Source organism: Chiloscyllium punctatum, chromosome 8 (assembly GCF_047496795.1).
Source record: "Chiloscyllium punctatum isolate Juve2018m chromosome 8, sChiPun1.3, whole genome shotgun sequence".
NCBI lineage: Eukaryota > Metazoa > Chordata > Chondrichthyes > Orectolobiformes > Hemiscylliidae > Chiloscyllium > Chiloscyllium punctatum.
This window is the reverse complement of record NC_092746.1, coordinates 113654102-113674321: the sequence shown is the minus strand read 5'-3', so window position 1 is coordinate 113674321 and position 20220 is coordinate 113654102. Positions and strand designations below refer to the sequence as shown.

Below are 20220 nucleotides of genomic sequence, written 5' to 3'. Positions count from 1 at the left end.
GTATGGGGTTCACAAATTTTCTCCGTGTCTGCCACGGGTTTCCTCTAGACGCTCTGACTTCCTCCCACAGTCCAAACATGTGCAGGTTAGTTGGATTAGCCATGGGATTGGCTAGAGCAGGGTCTAGATGTGCTGCCCTTCAGAGGGTTGGTCTGGACCTGATGGACTAAATGGCTTGCCTCCACACTGTAGGGATTCTATGATTCTAAATATTGGAGTTAGGTCACAGATCAACTGTGGCCTTACTGCAGGCGGGGTCAAGTCTCCTATTCTTGGTCTAATGTTTCTACGATATTCTATTAATACTAGAAGATAGTGAGAAGTGCAGTTGCTAGAGAAATCAGAGTCGATAAAGTGTGGTGTTGGAAAAAGCACAGCATGTCCGTTGGTATCCATTCTACTGATACTGCATATTAAGGAACCACTGCATAGGTCTCTTGTCCTCTGATAGTACATTAAACACTTGCCACCAAATTCTATCAGGAAGCAGCAAAAGTTATCTTGCAAATATTCCTTTCCACCCATTCCTTAAGTAAAATTTCTCCAAAAGAGGAACATAGAAAACTGGAACAGCAGCAGGCCATTTGGCCCATTGAGTTTAATCTGCTATTCAATGTGATCATAACTGCTCCCCTATCTCACTGCCACATTCCTGCTCTGTCCTAATATCCCTTGCTACCAATACTTAAAAGACTTCACCTCCACAGCCTGGAAGTCAGTGGTGAGTGGTGTTCCACAGGGCTCTGTTTTTGGGCCTCTACTGTTTGTAATTTTTATTAATGACTTGGATGAGCAGATTGAAGGATGGGTTAGCAAGTTTGCAGATGACACAAAGGTTGGAGGTGTCGTTGACAGTATAGAGGGCTGTTGTAGGCTGCAGTGGGACACTGACAGGATGCAGAGATGGGCTGAGAGGTGGCAGATGGAGTTCAACCTGGATAAATGTGAGGTGATGCATTTTGGAAGGTTGAATTTGAAAGCCGAGTACAGGATTAAGGATAGGATACTTGGCAGTGTGGAGGAACAGCGGGATCTTGGTGTGCAGGTACATAGATCCCTTAAAATTGCCACCCAGGTGGACAGGGTTGTTAAGAAAGCATATGGTGTTTTGGCTTTCATTAACAGGGGGACTGAGTTTAAGAGTCGTGAGATCTTGTTGCAGCTCTATAAAACTTTGGTTAGACCGCACTTGGAATACTGTGTTCAGTTCTGGTCGCCCTATTATAGGAAAGATGTGGATGCTTTGGAGAGGGTTCAGAGGAGGTTTACCAGGATGCTGCCTGGACTGGAGGGCTTATCTTACGAAGAGAGGTTGACTGAGCTCGGACTTTTTTCTTTAGAAAAAAGGAACAGAGGGGACCTAATTGAGGTATACAAGATAATGAGAGGCATAGATAGAGTTGATAACCAGAAACTTTTTCCCAGGGCAGAAATTGTTAACATGAGGGGTCATAGTTTTAAGCTGTTTGGCGGAAAGTATAGAGGGGATGTCAGAGGTGGGTTCTTTACGCAGAGAGTTGTGAGAGCATGGAATGCGTTGCCAGCAGCAGTTGTGGAAGTGAGGTCATTGAGGATATTTAAGAGACTGCTGGACATGCACATGGTCATAGAAATTTGAGGGTTTGTACATTAGGTTTACCTCACATGAGGATCAATGGTCGGCACAACATCATGGGCTGAAGGGCCTGTTCTATGCTGTACTGTTCTATGTTCTAGAATTCCACAGCTTACCACCGATGGAAGGAAGACATTTCTCTTTCAGCCTGATCCTAAATACTCCATAGCCTGAGACCATTACCCCCTGTTTTGGAATCTCCAACCATGTGTAAAATTCTCTCTATATGCAGTCTCTACTACCCTGTCAGAATGTTCTATGTTTCAATGAGATCCCCTCTCATTCTTTTAAACTCCAATGAGTACTGGTGCAGTCAACTCAATCTCTCCTCCTCTGACCATCCCAGGAATCAGCCTGGTGAACCTTCACTGCACACAATAACCCAAGTAACGTCTCATCAATGCTCTGCACAACTGCATGATTTGGAGATGCCAGTGTTGGACTGGGGTGTACAAAGTTAAAAATCACACAATACCAGGTTATAGTCCAACAGGTTTAATTGGAAGCACACTAGCTTTTGGAGCGACGCTCCTTCATCCCACAACCACCTGATGAAGGAGCGATGCTCCGAAAACTAGTGTGCTTCCAATTAAACCTGTTGGACTATAACCTGGTGTTGTGCGATTTTTAATTCTGTACAACTGCAGAATGTCTTCCATGCTCCTGAACTCAAATCTTCTTACAACGAAAGCCAACATCTCATTCACCTCCTTAACTGCTTGTTGAACCTACTTGCTTGTTTTCAGTGACCGGTATACAGATACATCGGTCCTTTTTACACTAACATTTCCCAAACTTTCACCAATTATATAATACTCTGACATTCAGGTTTCTTCTACTGAAGTGATAACTTCACGCTTACCCACATTTTACAGTATGTGCTCACTCACACAACTTCTCAAAATTGCTGTGAAGCTTCTTTGCATCTCCTCACCACTCACCTAGTTTTGTGTCATCAGCAAACTTAGAAATATTTCATAAAATCATACAATCCTACTCTTTGGCCCATTGAGTCTGTACCACCAATAATACACTTGACATGACACTTGAATTGAATTGAATTGAATTGAATTTATTGTCACGTGTACTGAAGCACAGTGAAAAGCTTTGTCTTGCGAGCAATACAGGCAGATCACAGAGTTAAGTAGCATAGGTAAGTAAATAATAGTTAAACAGCAGCAAAAACAAAAACACAGGTACAGGCGAATGTTAAATAGTTTGTGAGTCCATTCAGTATTCTAACGACAGTAGGGTGTAAACTGGTTTGAAACTGGCTGGTGCATGTGTTCAGGCTTCTGTACCTTCTCCCTGATGGTAGAGTTTAGAGGAAAACATTGTCAGGGTGGGATGAATCTTTGAGAATGCTAGTTCTCTCAACCAAATTATAACTGTTAATACTCAAGGCCCAAGCACGGACACTTGCTGTACCTGACGAGTCAATGTTTCCCACTCTTGAAAATTCTTACCCTGTTTGCTGTCTACTAACCCAATTCTCCATCTTGCCAGTATCTTACTCATAATCCAATGGGCTTTGATTCTGAACTAACCTCTTATCAAAGACCTTCAAAAGCTTTCTGACAATCCAAATATAATACAAAATGACTCTACTGGTTACGTCCTCAAACTATACAGCAGGTTTGTGAAACACGATTCCCTTTCAGAAACTCATGTTGGCTTTGTTTAATTCTGTTGATATTTTCTAAACAACATGTTATCAGAACCTAAGAGACTCCAGTGGTTTCCCTACTACTGATGTTAGTCTAAACAATCTGCAATTTCCTGTTTTCTCCCACCTCCCTTTTATACATAGTGGGGTTACAAACCAATTTTGCTTTTAAAATTAAACTTTTAAAAATAATATTAATTTCTTTCAATTCCTCCTTCTCACTATACTTTTGGTTCCCAAGCAAACAACTCCTTCTGTCATATGCACGTACATGCAATGACATTGATGTTGGTGAGGCCACTTTTGAAGTACAGTGCACAGTTCTGGTGACTCTGCTGTAGAAGGGATATTATTAAACTGAAACAGTGCAGAAAAGATTTACAAGAATGTTGCCAGGACTGGAGGTTTTGAGTTATAAGGGGAGGCTGGATAGGCTGGGGTATAGGAGGTTGAGGGATGTGATGACCTTGAGGAGTATGGATAAGGGGAATATCACAAAATCGCTACAGTATGGAAAAAGGCTATTTGGCCCAATAAGTCCACACCAAGCCCCCCCCCCCCCCCCCCCCCCCAAAGTGTAACCCACCCAGATCCATTCCCCTACCCTATTACTCTATATTTACCCCTGACTAATACATCTAACCTAAACATTTCTGAACACTATGGGCAATTTAACATGGCCAATTCACCCAACCTGCACATCTTTGGATTGTGGGAGGAAACTGGGGTACCCAAAGGAAACCCACGCAGACATGGGGAGAACATGCAAACTCCACACAGACAGTCACCAGAGGCTGGAATCAAACCCAGGTCCCTGGTGCTCTGAGGCAGCAGTGCTAACCACTGAGCCACCATGCCACCCCTAATAGCAAAGGTTTTTTTCCCCAAGGTGGAGGATTTCAAAACTAGAGGGCATAATTTGAAGGTGAGAGGAAAAGATTTAATACACTTTTTCCATTTTATGTTAATGGAGTGACAGTGGTTCAGGGGTCAGAACTGCTGCCTCACAGTCCAGGGACACAAGTTCGACTCCACTGTTGGGTGACTATCTGTGGGGAATTTGCACGTCCCCCTGTGTCTGCATGGTTTCCTCCCACAATCCAAAGATGAGCAGGTTAGGTGGATTAGCCATGGGAAATGCAGGGATAGGATAGGGCGGTGGGTCTGGATAGAGTGCTTCTTGGAGGGTTGGTCTGGGCCAACCACACTGCTTCACTGTCGGTGGATTGGCCATGCTGAATTACCCACAGTGATCGGGGATGTTTAGATTAGGTGTGCTAGCCGTGGGAAATGTAGGGGTACAGGGATGGGCCTGGATGGGATGTTCTTTGGAGAATTGGGATCAACTCGTTGGACTGAATAGCTTGTTTCCGCACTGTACGGATTCTATGGACCTGAGTGGCAACTTTCTCACATACAGTGGGGTTTATATGTGGAATGAACTGCCAAACGAAGTGATAGATGCAGGTACTACATTTAAAGGACATTTGGACAGGTACATGAATAGGGAAGGTTTATAAAGATATGGGCCAAATGCAGGCAAATGGGTCTAGCTTAGTTTAGGAAACCTGGTTGACTTGGACATATTGGACTGAAGGATCTGTTTCCATACTGTATGGCTCTACAACTATGCAGTAGAAGTGGTAAAAGTGGCATCTCTGTCTCTTTAGTATTATTTGCACATGAGTGTGGTGGAATCTATAAAAGTGGAGTCTGACCAAACCCAAATCTTCTTCTACATTGGTGGAAGAGGGAAAAGATACATTATTGAATGGAAGATTGGTGAGTGGGAAGGATTGGAAATTTGGAGTTGCAGGCTTTAATTCAGAATAACCACTTGCTTTCGTCTTTGCCTCAAATCCTATTTAATTACTCACTGGCACAAAAGATAAACTGAAATATACGTATAAAGGAGGTAAAAACAATGACTGCAGATGCTGGAAACCAGATTCTGGACTAGTGGTGCTGGAAGAGCACAGCAGTTCAGGCAGCATCCAATATATGTATGCCTGCCACCACCCACAAAGGCTTTGCTCAGAGACACAAGACAAAAACCAGAATCCCTGTCACCCACAGGATGGTGGCACTCTTTGAGGGATGAAAAGCTATCAGTACTGTCCCACTGCAGCCACAGACTGTTTTTAAAAAAATCTGACTTAATTGCTTGTTGCAATTGACCCATCGATTGCGGTTCACCCGTGGATTCTATCATAGTGTTGACTTGGAGAGTATCCGCTGCTACATTGACTTATATTTGAATGGTTGTTGAATATATTCTTCCCAGAATTGATGGATGATTCAGACCTCCCATACATTTACATTCCACCTCTCTTACATGTTGAAGGGGAGACATATAAACTTGAGAATTAGGAGCAGGAGTAGGCCATCTGGCCCATCGAGCCTGCTCTGCCATTCAAAAAGATCATGGCTGAACTTCTGTGGACTTAGCTCCACCTCCTCACCCACTCATCATAACCCTTAATTCCTTTACTATTCAAAATCTATCTTTGCCTTAAAACCATTCAATGAGGCAACCTCAACTGCTTCACTGGGCAGGGAATTCCACAGATTCACAACCTTCTGCATGAAGAAGTTCCTCCTTAACTCAGTTCTAAATCTGCTCCCCCTAATTTTGAGGCTATGCCCCCTAGTTCTAGTTTCACCCATCAGTAGAAACAATCTCCCTGCTTCTACCTTATCAATTCCCATCATAATTTTGCATATTTTGGTCAGACTTCCCCCTCATTCATCTAAATTCTATTGAGTACATTCCCAGGCTACTCAATCTCTCCTCATAAGCCAACCCTCTCAACTTCAGAATCAACCTAGTGAACCCCCCCGCACCCTCTCCAGTACACCCTTTTCCAAGTAAGGAGACTCTGGATCATACTGAGCACTTCCCATACCTTGGCAGCCATCTCTCTCAAAAGACCACCATCAAGGAGGAGACCCAACACTGCACCAGCTCAACCTTACGAGAAACTACAATAAAGACAAAGAGCTCAGTGAGTCCTGGTGTACAGAGCAGTTGACATCAACACACTCCTTCACTGAAGGGAGACCTGGTCAGTTTTTCGAGCAATGGCTATATGTGTTATAAAAACATTCTGAAGCTGTCCTCGCAGACAATGACCAGGATTTTCTTGGTACCAACTGTTCAAAACAGTGACAACTTGTCCATCAGGCTTTGAATGACATCTCAAGTGATGATCAAGTATGGTGGCAGAGAAGGGAAATGCTGCACTCTGGAACCTTGTGGGACACCCTGCCCAAACATCTCCAGAATGAGAATCAACACATTCAGACACATTAAAGACCCCGTGACAGAAACTCATGATAGTGAATGGAATCAAGAAACAAGTGGGCGGCACAGTGGCCCAGTGGTTAGCACTGCTGCCTCACAGCACCAGAGACCCAGGTTCAATTCCTGCCTCAGGCGACTGACTGTGTGGAGTTTGCATGTTCTCCCCGTGGCTGCGTGGGTTTCCTCTGGGTGCTCCGGTTTCCTCCCACAGTCCAAAGATGTGCAGGTCAGGTGAATTGGCCATGCTAAATTGCCTGTAGTGTTAGGTTAGGGGTATGGGTGGGTTGCGCTTTGGCGGGGCAGTGTGGACTTGTTGGGCTGAAGGGCCTGTTTCCACACTGTAAGTAATCTAATCTAATCTAAAAATCAATGCTGCCACCATATCACTGAAGGGTTTCATGAGGATAATGTTTTGAAATAACATCTTTACGCTTTTCCTTAAGTTTGCCAGAGGTAGAACAATTACGTTCCAGGGAGGATCAAACAAATATCTTACAGTTTATTGCAATGCCACACACTAAATTAATTCCTCCCCCCATGATCCACTAACTCAGGCTTTTCCATTCCAGGACATTTTCAATCAGGTACAACAATGGACTCGTAGCTGGTCGGGAGAGCAGGTCTGGGTGGTGATGGCATGGAGAATCGCCTTAGTTGTCAGGTCCGTGAAGTTGGAGCCCAGGACCCTTTTTGATCATCAAGGAGTGTTGCAGCCATTGGAGACTGCTTCATCGAATTCATGAGTATGGGTGTACTCTACCTGTATTCATGATGGGTTGAGGGATGGAGTGACAATGCTGCTGTTCATGAGGGAGAACACAGCAACTCCAGCAAGGTATTACTAGAGAACTTTGATATGGTGGAGATCCTATGTTTGTCTGTAGGAAGATTTTGTGCACACTTTCTACCATTAAGTTTCTGGGCACCAATACCTAACACGTTCTCGGGTTTGGAAGGGAAAGTGGGGTGAGAACTGCATGCAAAAAACTATTGATAAAAGCTTGTCACGATCGCATTGCTGCCATTAGGTCTGGTGTTACTCATCAACGGTACGGGTGCAACTGCATTTGCAGCCGGTGACGAGTGGTGTCCCGCAGGGTTCAGTGTTGGGGCCACAGCTGTTCACGTTATATATTAATGATCTGGATGAAGGGACTGGGGGCATTCTAGCAAAGTTTGCAGATGATACGAAGTTAGATGGACAGGCAGGTAGTACTGAGGAAGTGGGGAGGCTACAGAAGGATCTAGACAGTTTGGGAGAGTGGTCCAGGAAATGGCTGATGGAATTCAACGTGAACAAATGCGAGGTCTTGCACTTTGGCAAAAAGAATAAAAGCACAGACTACTTTCTAAACGGTGAGAAAATTCGTAAAGCCAAAGTACAAAGGGATCTGGGAGTGCTAGTCCAGGATTCTCTAAAGGTCAACATGCAGGTTGAGTCCATGATTAAGAAAGCGAATGCAATGTTGTCACTTATCTCAAGAGGGTTGGAATATAAAAGCAACGTTGTGCTACTGATACTTTATAAAGCTCTGGTTAGGCCCCGTTTGGAGTACTGTGTCCAGTTTTGGTCCCCACACCTCAGGAAGGACATACTGGCACTGGAACGTGTCCAGCGGAGATTCACACGGATGATCCCTGGAATGGTTGGTCTAACATATGAGGAACGGCTGAGGATCCTGGGATTGTATTCATTGGAGTTTAGAAGATTAAGGGGAGACTTAATAGAGACGTACAAGATAATACATGGCTTGGAAAGGATGGACGCTAGGAAATTGTTTCCGTTAGGTGAGGAGACTAGGACCCGTGGACACAGCCTTAAAATTAGAGGGGGGGTCAATTCAGAACAGAAATGCGGAGACATTTCTTCAGCCAGAGAGTGGTGGGCCTGTAGAATTCATTGCCGCAGAGTGCAGTGGAGGCCGGGACGCTAAATGTCTTCAAGGCCGAGATTGATAGATTCTTGTTGTCTCAAGGAATTAAGGGCTACGGGGAGAACGCTGGTAAGTGGAGCTGAAATGTGCATCAGCCATGATTGAATGGCGGAGTGGACTCGATGGGCCGAATGGCCTTACTTCCACTCCTATGTCTTATGGTCTTATGGTCTTATGCAATGGTTCAGTATTTAGGGATGATAACTTCTCGATCCCCCCACCACCTCCCACCCTCACTATCGCCTCCTGACATGTCAGAATATGACATGGCCATGCTGGAGACACAGAAAAATCCAAACAAACAGTAAAATGGTCCAACTCAGGACACCGCTCCTGCAGGTGGAATCAGTGCCTAACTGACTGAGAAGTTGGAAGGTTATTTCGGGGGTACTGGGGAAGTGGAGCTGAGGCTGCAATCAGATCAGCCATGAACATCAGAACAGGTTCGAGGGGCCAAATGGACAATCTTCATATCTCATAACTGCACTTACATGAGCAGGCCATCGACTGCCTGTCCCTGTTCTGTCATTCAATTCGATCTAAAGTGGATCTACGTTTTAACTCCTTTATCCGCCTTGATTCAACTCTTACCGCCTCTCTTTATACACATTAGCGAGCCGTGAACAGGATAACGTACGATTATATACCTCACAACAGAAAAGCAAGTCTAAGTTAAACAGGAAGTCAGGGTTTGCCCAGTCTTGCTAAACCATTGAAATAATTGTGTGTCAGACAACCCAATGAACTCTCTCACCTTGTGGTTTGCTGAGTCTGTCCATCAATTCTGAAGTCTACATCAGGATATCTAAAACAGTACTGGTATCTGTTTCTTAATTCTGCAACTCTGCTCTGCTGCAAACTGCATTGTAATTTTCCAGACAGGAAATAAGAGATAGAGACGACGCCCAGTACGTGATTATGCAAAATGGCTCAATTCCATTCTGCTTAAAAATGTTAATTGTTTATTCCCAAGTCAAAGCTCATTCCATTGCTCTTTTGCTTAAATAAAAGAAAATACATTACAATTACTTACATTGATTGTAGTATTGTATATATTTCTCCCATACTCAATGTTAAGTATGGGCTCAGACAAAACATCACATGCAAATCATAATATAAAGTTTGCATTCCCAAAGTCATGGGTTCCAGAGTTGTAGGATAGTCAAGCTCAGTAATCAAGTGGGAATGGTGGAGGGAGTGTAATATTATTGAAATCTCCTCTGCCTAAGGGGTACACATAATCACTGGTAGTGAGAGTTCAGGGAGAAAACAGAAAAGTGTCTGTGTATCTGTGACGTTGTGGTTTGCTTCATATTCATTCATGGAATGCGTGCTTCGCTGTCCATGCCAGCATTTATTACGCATCCCTAATTGCCCACAGGGCAGTTAAATGTCAACCACATTGCTGTGGGTTTGGAGTCACATGTAGGCCAGACCAGCTCAGAATGGCTGTTTGGCTGTTTCCTTCCCTAAAGGACATTAGTGAAACAGATGGGTCTTTCCAATTGCCACTGGATTCACGGTCACCATTAGATTGCTAATTGTAGAGAGATATTTATTAAATTCAATTTTCAATTTCTGCCATGGTAGGATTTGAAACCAGGTCCTGAAATTCTAGCAATAGTTTAGCAATAATATCACTGGGCTATCACTGCCCCTGTGTGTACGGCATTGTGTGTGTGAATGGAGGTGTATTAGGGTGTGCATGTGTGTGTACACACACATTTTTGGCAAGTGGTTGTAACAGCACTCGAAAAGGTATTCTGCAATTCCTCTTTACACTCAACAGAAAAACAAGGGAAAAGGACAATTTACCTGCACATGGCTGATCCATAACACTGCAGTGTAATTGCCCGAAAAGAGATGAAGGATGTTGCATTTAAAGAACAGTTGCACTTATGTTTAATTTAATGCCAAGAGAACAGCAGGATGTGTGCACTCCATTTTTAAAAAGCCAACCTCTCACGGTCAGACTTGTATAAAATGTAATAGGATGGCTTCAAAACAACTCAATGCCACATACTCTTTCCTGTGGGAAATGCACTAACTTCAAATGATCGCATTAACCAAGTATGGACACAGTAGCGAATGTTTGACTTTCAGTAGCAGAGAACTTTAATGGCAGATTTACATTTGCATTCAAATCATACCATTTGAGAAAACAAAGAAAGAATAATTATTTCAATTGGCAGGAGGATTTGTAATCAGAGGACAAGGATCACTGGCAAAATGCTGGGAAATAGGGGGAGGAGGTGGGTGGCAGAGATGAAAAAAAATAAATTATGCAGTGAGTTGCTATGGCGTGGAATACGAGGCGTGGTGGACTGGTGAGTTACTATGACCTGGGATACAAGGCGTGGTGGTCTGGTGAGTTACTATGACCTGGGATACAAGGCGTGGTGGACTGGTGAGTTACTATGGCCTGGAAAACAATTAATACCATTCATTTCTCTCTAACGTGTTGTAGTTTTTTGTTTCCTGTTTCTATCTAATTTTATGTTCCAGTTGATCCTGCTTCCACCAGTCCACCACGCCTTGTATTCCAGGCCATAGCAACTCACTGCATAATTTTTTTTTTCATCTCTGCCACCCACCTCCTCCCCCAATAACCCAGTTCCATTAAAGAACCAGCACAGCACGACAGGCCAAATGGTCTTCTGTGCTGTATACAATTGTAACAAATAGGACAGAATGAGACCATTCAGCCCATCAAGCCTGCTCAGCCATTCAATATGATCATGTCTGATCTTTGTTACTGTCCATTCCCTGTATCCCTGGTTTCTGTGCACATCTGCCAATCTCAGCCTTGCATATATTCAATGATGGAGCATCCACCATCCTGTGGGGTGGAGAAATCCAAAGATTCCCAAACCTTTTGTGTGAAATAATTTATCCTCATCTCAGTTCTAAATGTTCATCTGCTAACCTGAGACTGAGCTCCTGTGTTTTAAATTCCCCATTCAGCAGAAAAGCTCTCAGGACCTATGCCAGATCCAAGGAAGACTCATATGGGACTCAGAATGTTAACTCTAATTCTCTCCCTACAGATCCTGGCCAGACCTGCTGAGATTTTACAGCTCCTTCTGTCTTTATTTTAGATCTCCAGTATCTGCATTATTTTGCTCTGATTCTCTCAGTATTTATCCTTACAGAATACTGGGTTTTACAATGAGATTATCTTCTCTCCTTCTTGCACATTCCAGAGTTGAGGGATCCAATCTACTCAGCCTTTTATCACAAGACAACCACCTTGTCCCAGGAATATAGTCATGCAAACCTTCATTGTACTGCTTCCAATACTCCAACATGTGTTAGAGAGGGGAAACGAGACAGCACAAACGAGTGAGACACAACAGAAAGAGACACAAGGGAGAGAGATAGAGAGAAAAAACAAGACAGAGAGAGCAAGAGTAAGTGAGATATGAGAGACACAGAGAAAGAGAAAACACAGAGAGATAGAGAGAGAGATAGACATAGGGAGATCGAGAGAGCACTATGGAGACAAAAATCATAACCTTTTAACATGCACCACACCTCTAGTGTTAATAATTCTCTTACCTTTTCTTGATCTGGAGAAAAACTTCATGGAAACAGGCGAGGTAGAAGTGGAACTGCCAGAGGAATCCTTCGAGGTGGAGCGGAAGATCCCACTGAAGCTCATTCGCCGAGGAGACCTTGGCGAAGAGTCTTGGGGAAAAGGGAATACTGTTTTTGGAGAACCAGGGCTCTGCTTCACTCTCACTGGAGCAGAGACCGGGCTGGAGGGTCGGTTGTAAAAATTCCGGGAGAAGAATCCTTTGGAAGGGCTACTGCTGGAATGGGAGCTGTCTTCACCCTGTAGGTGGGAACACAAATCAGGCCTCATAGCAGAAACGGTCACACCAAAACCCATCAAATAAGAAGTGTTTTGATACATTTTTACTTTAACCATTCACTCTTGAAGGACAAAGAATTCACAAAAAAGCAACAAGATGCAGCAACATATCCCTAAAACATCCCATACACAGATTACAGCTCATCGAGTCTCCAGAGATTTCGCATAAATTGCAAGAATTCTCCAAAAAAGAATAATCCATATAGATAAGGTAATTGCAACAATTATGCTGTGGCAGAATAAAATGTGAATTCATAATGGCCTCACAATCTTAGAAAAGGTCAAGGGCTTTCTGCAGCTTGTAGCACTGAAGGAGGCCAGTCAGTCTATTGTATCATTGCCAGTTCTTTGAACGAGCTATCAAATTAATTCCATTACCCTCCTCCTTCCTCTTGGGCCCTGAACAATTTCCCCTTCCAGTACTGGAAGTAAGTCAGTGACTTTTGCACATGAAAACCTTTAATCCTCAGCTGATCTGGTTTGGAACCATGTGTTTTAAAGTTAACGTAAGGAGCCCACGTTTTCACAAAAACCAAAACAAAAATCACAAAGGTTTCCAGGAGGGAAATCGGGTGAAACCTCTTTAGCCAGTGAGAGATTTGAATGTGGAACTCACCCCTTACCAGTAGTTGAGGCAAATAGCACTGATGCATTTAAGGGTAAGTAAGAGAAGCACATGAAGGAGATGGGTATAAAAGGATATGTTGGTGCAGTTAGATGGTAGAGGGTGGCAAGACGCTTTTGGGAACATAAACTCCACAATGGACCTAAGTAGGCCAAATGGCCTCTTCCTGTGCTGTGAATATTTGTTATCTATTAGAATCCCTACAGTGTGGAAACAGGCCCTTTGGCCTAACAAGTTCACTCTGACTCTCCAAAGAGTAACCCACCCAGATCCATTCTTCTACACTATTATCCTATATTTACCCCTGACCAATGCACCTAATATACACATCCCTGAACACTATGGGCGATTTACAGCCAATTCACCAAACCTGCACATCTTTAGACTGTGGAAACGTAGGCAGGCATGGGGAGAATGTACAAACTCCATACAGACAGACGCCCAAGGCTGGAATTGAACTCAGGTTCCTGGCACTGTGAGGCAGCAGTGCTAACCACTGAGCCACCGTGCTGCCCAGGTATTGGTCAGATCACAGCTGGAATACAGTGAACAGTTTTCAGACCTTTATCTCAGGAAAGGTATACTGGAATTGGAGGCAGTGCACAGAAGGTTCACTTGGTCGATACTGAATACGAAAGGAGAAAGTGAGGACTGCAGATGCTGGAGCTGAATCGAGAGTGTGTTGCTGGGAAAGCACAGCCAGTCAGGCAGCATTCAAAAAGCAGGAGAATCGACGTTTCGAGCATAAGCCCTTCAACGGAATCAGGCCCTGATGAAGGGCTTATGCTTGAAACGTCATTCTCCTGCTTCTCGGATGCTGCCTGACCTGCTGTGCTTTCCCAGCAACAAGCTCTCGACTCTGAATAGGGGAGGACTGTCCTAAAAGGAGAGTTTGAGTGGTTTGGGCCTGTGCTCTTTGGAATTTAAGAGAACAAGAGGCAACCTTGTTGATACACACCAGATCCTTAGGGGACTTGACAGGGTAGATGTGGAATGGTTATTTCCCATTGTGGGAGGCCTTAGGACCAGAGGGCATAATCTCAGAATAAAGGGTCACGCATTTAAGACAAAGCGGAGGAGGAATTTCTTCCCTGAGAGGACAGTGAATATGTTGAACTCTTTATCAGGGCTGTTGAGGCTGGGTTAAGTACATTCAGACTGAGATCATTGGATTTTAAATAAGCAGGGGAACCAAGAACAATGAAGAAAAGTGGAGCTGAGAATGTAGGTGATCTCAGTGAATGGTGGAGCAGAGTTGATGGACTGAATGGCCTACTTTTGTTTCTATGCCTCTGGTCTTACTTTGTCAGTGGTGAAATTTCAGATTGTGCTCCTCCTAAGAAATCTTTGTGGGCTAAACATCTGATAAATTCCAAATCAGGTCCGAGGTCAGAACTGCAGTCCACTCTACATTACTGATCGGAGGCTGTGGTACAATTTTCTCCAAATATCAATGTCACCGGCGGAGACAGCAGACTAATCAGCTGCAATTCCTATCTCTGATTTATATGATGTTGGAGGCTGCAGATGCTCAGTGACACTTGACTCACACCGCCTAACACCCTTAGTCACCTGCAGAGACTCATTATTCGACTCTGTAAGGTGGCTCAGTGGTTAGCACTGCTGCCTCACAACGCCTGGGTGTGAGTTTGATTCCAGCCTCGGGTGCCTGTCTGTGTGGAGTTTGAACATTCTCTCTGAGTCTGTGTGGGTTTGCTCTGTGTGCTCTGGTTTCCTCCCACAATCTAGAGATGTGCAGGTTAGGTGAACTGGCCATGCCAAATTGCCCACAGTGTTCAGGGATGTGTGGATTAGGTGCAATAGTCAGGGGTAAATGTAGAGTAATAGGGTGGGGAAATGGGTCTGGGTGGGTTTCTCTACAGAAGGTCAGTGTGGACTTGTTGGGCCAAATGGCATGTTTCCACACTGTAGGAATCCGTTGACTCCACTCATGACATTTATATGATCTTTTGATCTCCCTACCCTTGAAGTCTCTGCCTGTAAAGTCTAAGTTCTGTGCGCTTCCCTCTCACTTCACCTGACGAAAGGGTTATATTCCAAAAGCTTGCGATTTCAAACAAATCCCCCGTTGGACTACAATCTGGTGTCATGTGATTTCTGACTTCAATTAAATGAATCTATGAACAACAAACACGGCAAGTCCTAGTGAAATCAGAAGGTCTGGCAACATCAGAACACTGATGAAGAATCACACTAGATTTGACGTTAGTTTTGTTTCTCTCCATACATGCTGCCAGACCCAACGAGTTTCTTCAGCATTGTCTGTGTTTGTTTTAGATTTCCAGCAGATGCAGAATTTGGATTTTCAGTTTGATTTATTATTATCGTCACATACACTGAGATACAGTGAAAAGTATTGTTGTGCGCTAACATGAGAAATCATACCTTACATAATTACATCAAGATAATATAAGAGAGTGCAAAATATAGTGTCACAACCACAGAGAATGAGCAGAGAAGATCAACTCTAATATAAGAGGTCCATTCATAAATTTGTTAACTGCGGGTAAGAAGCTGTTTTTAAACTCTGCTGGTTTGTGTTTTCAAACTTTTTATCTTATGCCTGATGGAAGTGGGTGGAAGAGAGTATAATCAGAGTGGGAGGGGCCTTTATGTTTGTGCTTTCCCAAGATAGCGGGAAGTGTAGGTAGAATAAGATTGGTTTGTGTGATGGACTGGGCTGCATTCACAATGCTCTGTAATTTCTTGCGGTTTTGGGCAGAGCAATTGCCATACCAAGCATTTATTCAAAATACAAGCATGTGTTACTGCTGCTTTGACTCAAAACATGTGAAAGAACAGAAGAAAGACTTGGGACTTATGTAAGGATTTTCACAACCACTTTTATTGCCAGTGAGGTAGTTTCGAAGTGCAGTCACTCTTGCAGTAAATTCAATGGCCTAGTCAGTCACAACAAGCCCCACTGCCCACAATGTCACCATGATTAGATAATCTGTTTTCATGAAGTTGTCCAGACACCAACAAGAACACCCTTGCTTTTTCTTTGAAGTAGTGTCATAGGATCTTTTACATTCATCTGAGCAGGTAGCTGTAGCTTTGATTAAAATGTCTCATCTGAAAGATGGCACCCTCCAATGGTGCAGCATTCCCCTGGCACTCCACTGAAGAGTCAGTATGATTTTCCTTTGAAGTGAACCCACAGTAAGATTTAAAAGGGAAACAAATAACACCCCAAAATGATAAACATCAAAGCATGACTCAAGTATTCTCCTACAATGCACCAGAAGACTGGTTTGAATCACTCTCAATTTACAACAGGTTAAAATAGCATTGATTACGTTACTAGACTAAGAGAACATGAGGACTGCAGATGTTGCAGAGTCAGAGTCGAAAAGTGTGGTGCTGGAAAAGCATAGCAGGTCAGGCAGCATCAGAGGATCAGGAGTATTGGCGTTTTGGGCATAAGTCCTTCATGAGGAATGAAGGAGAGCTTATGCCCAAAACATCAACTCTTCTGCTCCTCAAATGCTGCCTGACCTGCTGTTCTTTTCCAACACCACACTTTTCGATTATGTTAGACTAGTCAAACAAGGAATTTCAGTTTTAAACTCCATCAGTGCAATTAGAAAGTTGGCACTTATATCTTTAAAAATCTAACAATCAAAAATTAGATTAGATTAGATTAGATTACTTACAGTGTGGAAACAGGCCCTTCGGCCCAACAAGTCCACACCGCCCCGCCGAAGCGTAACCCATCCATACCCCTACATCTACATCTACCCCTTACCTAACACTGCGGGCAATTTAGCATGGCCAATTCACCTGACCTGCACATCTTTGGAGTGTGGGAGGAAACCGGAGCACCCGGAGGAAACCCACGCAGACACGGGGAGAACGTGCAAACTCCACACAGTCAGTCGCCTGAGGCGGGAATTGAACCCGGGTCTCTGGCGCTGTGAGGCAGCAGTGCTAACCACTGTGCCACCGTGCCACCCACAAAATGTTAACACTAGTTAAAAATGGCCATGAAGGTGTGGGATGGAATTAAAAATGCCAATCAGTTCACTAAAATCCAGAGATGAAAACTTGTCACCTCACTCAGTGTGGCAGACATATGACTCATGTGTAATTTACAAGCCATTTAATTCAATGAAGTCACTACTCAGTGGTTCAAGGAGATGGCTCACCAACACCATCCCTGGGCACTTAGTGATGACTGTAAAATGTTGGCCTGGCCAGAGATGCCCACATCCGGAGAATTAATTCAAAAACTAAAATCACAGGACTATGAACAACGGTTGATGTCCAAGAAGCTACTCAATACTATACACATGGTTTTGTCAGAAAATTCCCGATCGTTATCCTTCTCCACACTTGGAGTACTGGATACAGTTTTGGTCTCCCTATCTAAAGATATACTTGCCTTATAAAAACACACCAGACTGATTCCTGGGATGGCAGGTTTGTCATTGGAGGGAAGATTGAGTCAACTGGGCTTGTATTCATTGGATGTTAGAAGAATAATGGAGGATTTCATTGAAACGTATAAAAGTCTGACAGGGCTGGGGGAGAAGGCACATGTCAGGTATAGACAGCTGGACTCGAGTGAATCCCTAGAGAAGTATAAAGGCAGTATAAAGGCAGTAGGAATTAGGGAAATCAAGAAGCAACAAGGAGACATAAGATAGCTTTAGCAAATAGATTTAAGGAGAATCCAAATTCTGTAAGTATATTAAGAGCAAAAATGTAACGAGGGACCCGGTTTCAATTCCCCCTCAGGCAACTGACTGTGTGAAATTTGCACATTCTCCCCGTGTCTGCGTGGGTTTCCTCCGGGTGCTCTGGTTTCCTCCCACAGTCCAAAAAATGTGCAGGTTAGGTGAATTGACCATGCTAAATTGCCCGTAGTGTTAGGTGAAGGGGTAAATGTAGGGGAATGTCTCTGGGTGGGTTGCTCTTCAGAGGGTCTGTTTCCACACTGTAAGTAATTTTAAAAAAAATTCCCGAGATCTTTGTGTGAAGCTAGGGAGAAGTGATTGCTGGACTCCTTTCTGAGATATCTATATCTTTGAGAGCTACGGGCTGAGGTGCTGAAAGACTGGAGGTTGGCTAATTTGGTGCCATTACTTAAAGAAGGCTATAAGGAAAAGCCAGAGAAATAGGAAACTTGACTCATTTGATCTGGCCGTCAAAGACTGGGCCCAGGATGTGAAAACAATGTCTTAGTTTTTCCAGGCAAATGACATTGGGGCAGAAGAAAAGTAATGAGTAATTCTCCTGACAGCTTTTGGATATGCAACATTTTCGGTTATTAGGCGCTGAAGTTTTCCTGAGGCCCCAGATACTAAAACATTTGAAGAGTTAACAGATTTAGTTAAGGAATATTATGACCCCAAGCCTCCTCTTATTCCGAGACACTATCAGTTTTACTTGGCAGTTTGAGAACCAGGGGAATTTTGGGACTTGATTATCATAGAATCCCTACAGAGTCATCATTGCATCCCCACAATGTGGGAACAGTTCATTAGGCCCAACAAATCCACACCGACCCGCTGAAGAATATCCCACCCATGCCCATTCCCCTACTCCATATTTACCCCAACTAATGCACCTAACCTACACATCTCTGAACATCATGGGCAATTTAGCATGGCCAATTCATATAACCTACATATCTTTGAAATGTGGGAGGAAACTGGAGCACCTGGAGGAAACCCACGCAGACACAGGGAGAATGTGCAAACTCCACACAGTCGCCCGAAGCTGGAACTGAACCCAGGTCCCTGGCGCTGTGAGGCAGGATCACTGACCACTGAGCCACCATGCCGCCCCAAATTCAGTTATGATTAGGTTAAGACAACTGGCAGAGGCATGCAACTTTCATTTAACCCTTAAGGAGATGCCGAACGACCATTTGGTAGGTGGGATTAATGATGTAACCATACAAAAGTGCCTGCTAAATGAAGCCAAACTGGACTTTAAACAGGTACTCCAACTAGCGCTGTCATTTCAAAATGCGGCAAGTGGAGCATATGAGTTACAGGGTATTCCAAAGGAGGGGGAACACCCTTGCCAATCTGACTGAGCTTGGGGAACACCATTTGAGTGAAGGCAATTGCTTAGCCTTGCACAGGACATATCTTGAACAGAGGAACACTAGGCCAGGTCCTGTGACATACAAAATTCGGGTCAGTGAGGCGATCCTGAATGAGCATGTCAAAGCTTCAAATTCAAGTGGGGCAGGAGCAAAATGTACCCATCGTTTACCAGGAGAATATTCAAGTGTTTCTTAAATTGAATGGTATCTCTCATATAAGGACAGCATCATTCAATGGTCTGGCAAAAGGAACAGTCCAAACCTTGAAGGCAGGCTTAAGGAAACAGCCTACCGCTTCATTAGATACCAAACTGTCCTGTTCCAGATGTAGGTTTGCTTGCTGAGCTGGAAGGTTCATTTCCAGACGTTTCATCACCCTACTAGGTAAAATCTTCAGTGGGCTTCCAGGTGAAGCACTGTACATGATTCCTGCTTTCTATTTATATGTTTGGGTTTCTTTGGGTTGGTAATGTCATTTCCGGTGGTGATGTCATTTCCTGTTCTTTTTCTCAGGGGGTGGTAAATGGGGTCTAACTCAATGTGTTTGTTGATAGATTTCCATTTGGAATGCCATGCTTCTAGGAATTCTTGTGCGTGTCCTTCCTTAAGTAAGAATACTAGTTTTGCACAACAAGCAAGGCTAATCTCATTTACAAAATACCGTGCAAGGACTGTAACAAACATTACATTGGACAAACAGGCAGAAAACTAGTCACCAGGATACATGAACACCAACTAGCCACAAAAATGATATGACCCTCTCTCACTAGTGTCCTTACACACAGATAAGAAGGATACTATTTCGACTGGGACAACACATCCATCTTAGGACAAGCCAAACAGAGACACGTACGAGAATTCCTAGAAGCATGGCATTCCATTCAGAATTCTATCAACAAACACATCGAGTTGGACCCCATCTATCAGTCCCTGAGAAAAAGAACGAGAAATGACATCACCTCAGGAAATAACATCACCAATCCAAAGAAACCCAAACATATAAATAGAAAGCAGGAATCATGTACAGTGCTTCACCTGGAGGCCCACTGAAGATGTTACTTAGTGGGGTGACGAAACGTCTGGAAATGAACCTTCCAGCTCAGCGAGCAAACCTACATCCGGA

At 43.7% G+C, this 20220-nt stretch overlaps 1 protein-coding gene across 4 annotated transcripts in view; it reads right to left on the bottom strand.

Annotated features, from left to right (window-relative positions):
• prkag2a (protein kinase, AMP-activated, gamma 2 non-catalytic subunit a) overlaps window positions 1-20220 on the bottom strand; it is a 441088-nt gene that overhangs the window by 211830 nt on the left and 209038 nt on the right. For 3 of the 4 annotated variants that reach the window (XM_072576269.1, XM_072576268.1, XM_072576267.1), the window contains exon 3: window positions 12078-12354. In XM_072576269.1, coding sequence (XP_072432370.1) covers window positions 12078-12354 — 277 coding nt within the window. Of the gene's footprint in view, window positions 1-9273; window positions 9295-12077; window positions 12355-20220 lie in introns of those variants that run through there. The other variant, XM_072576271.1, reaches the window with a different exon arrangement.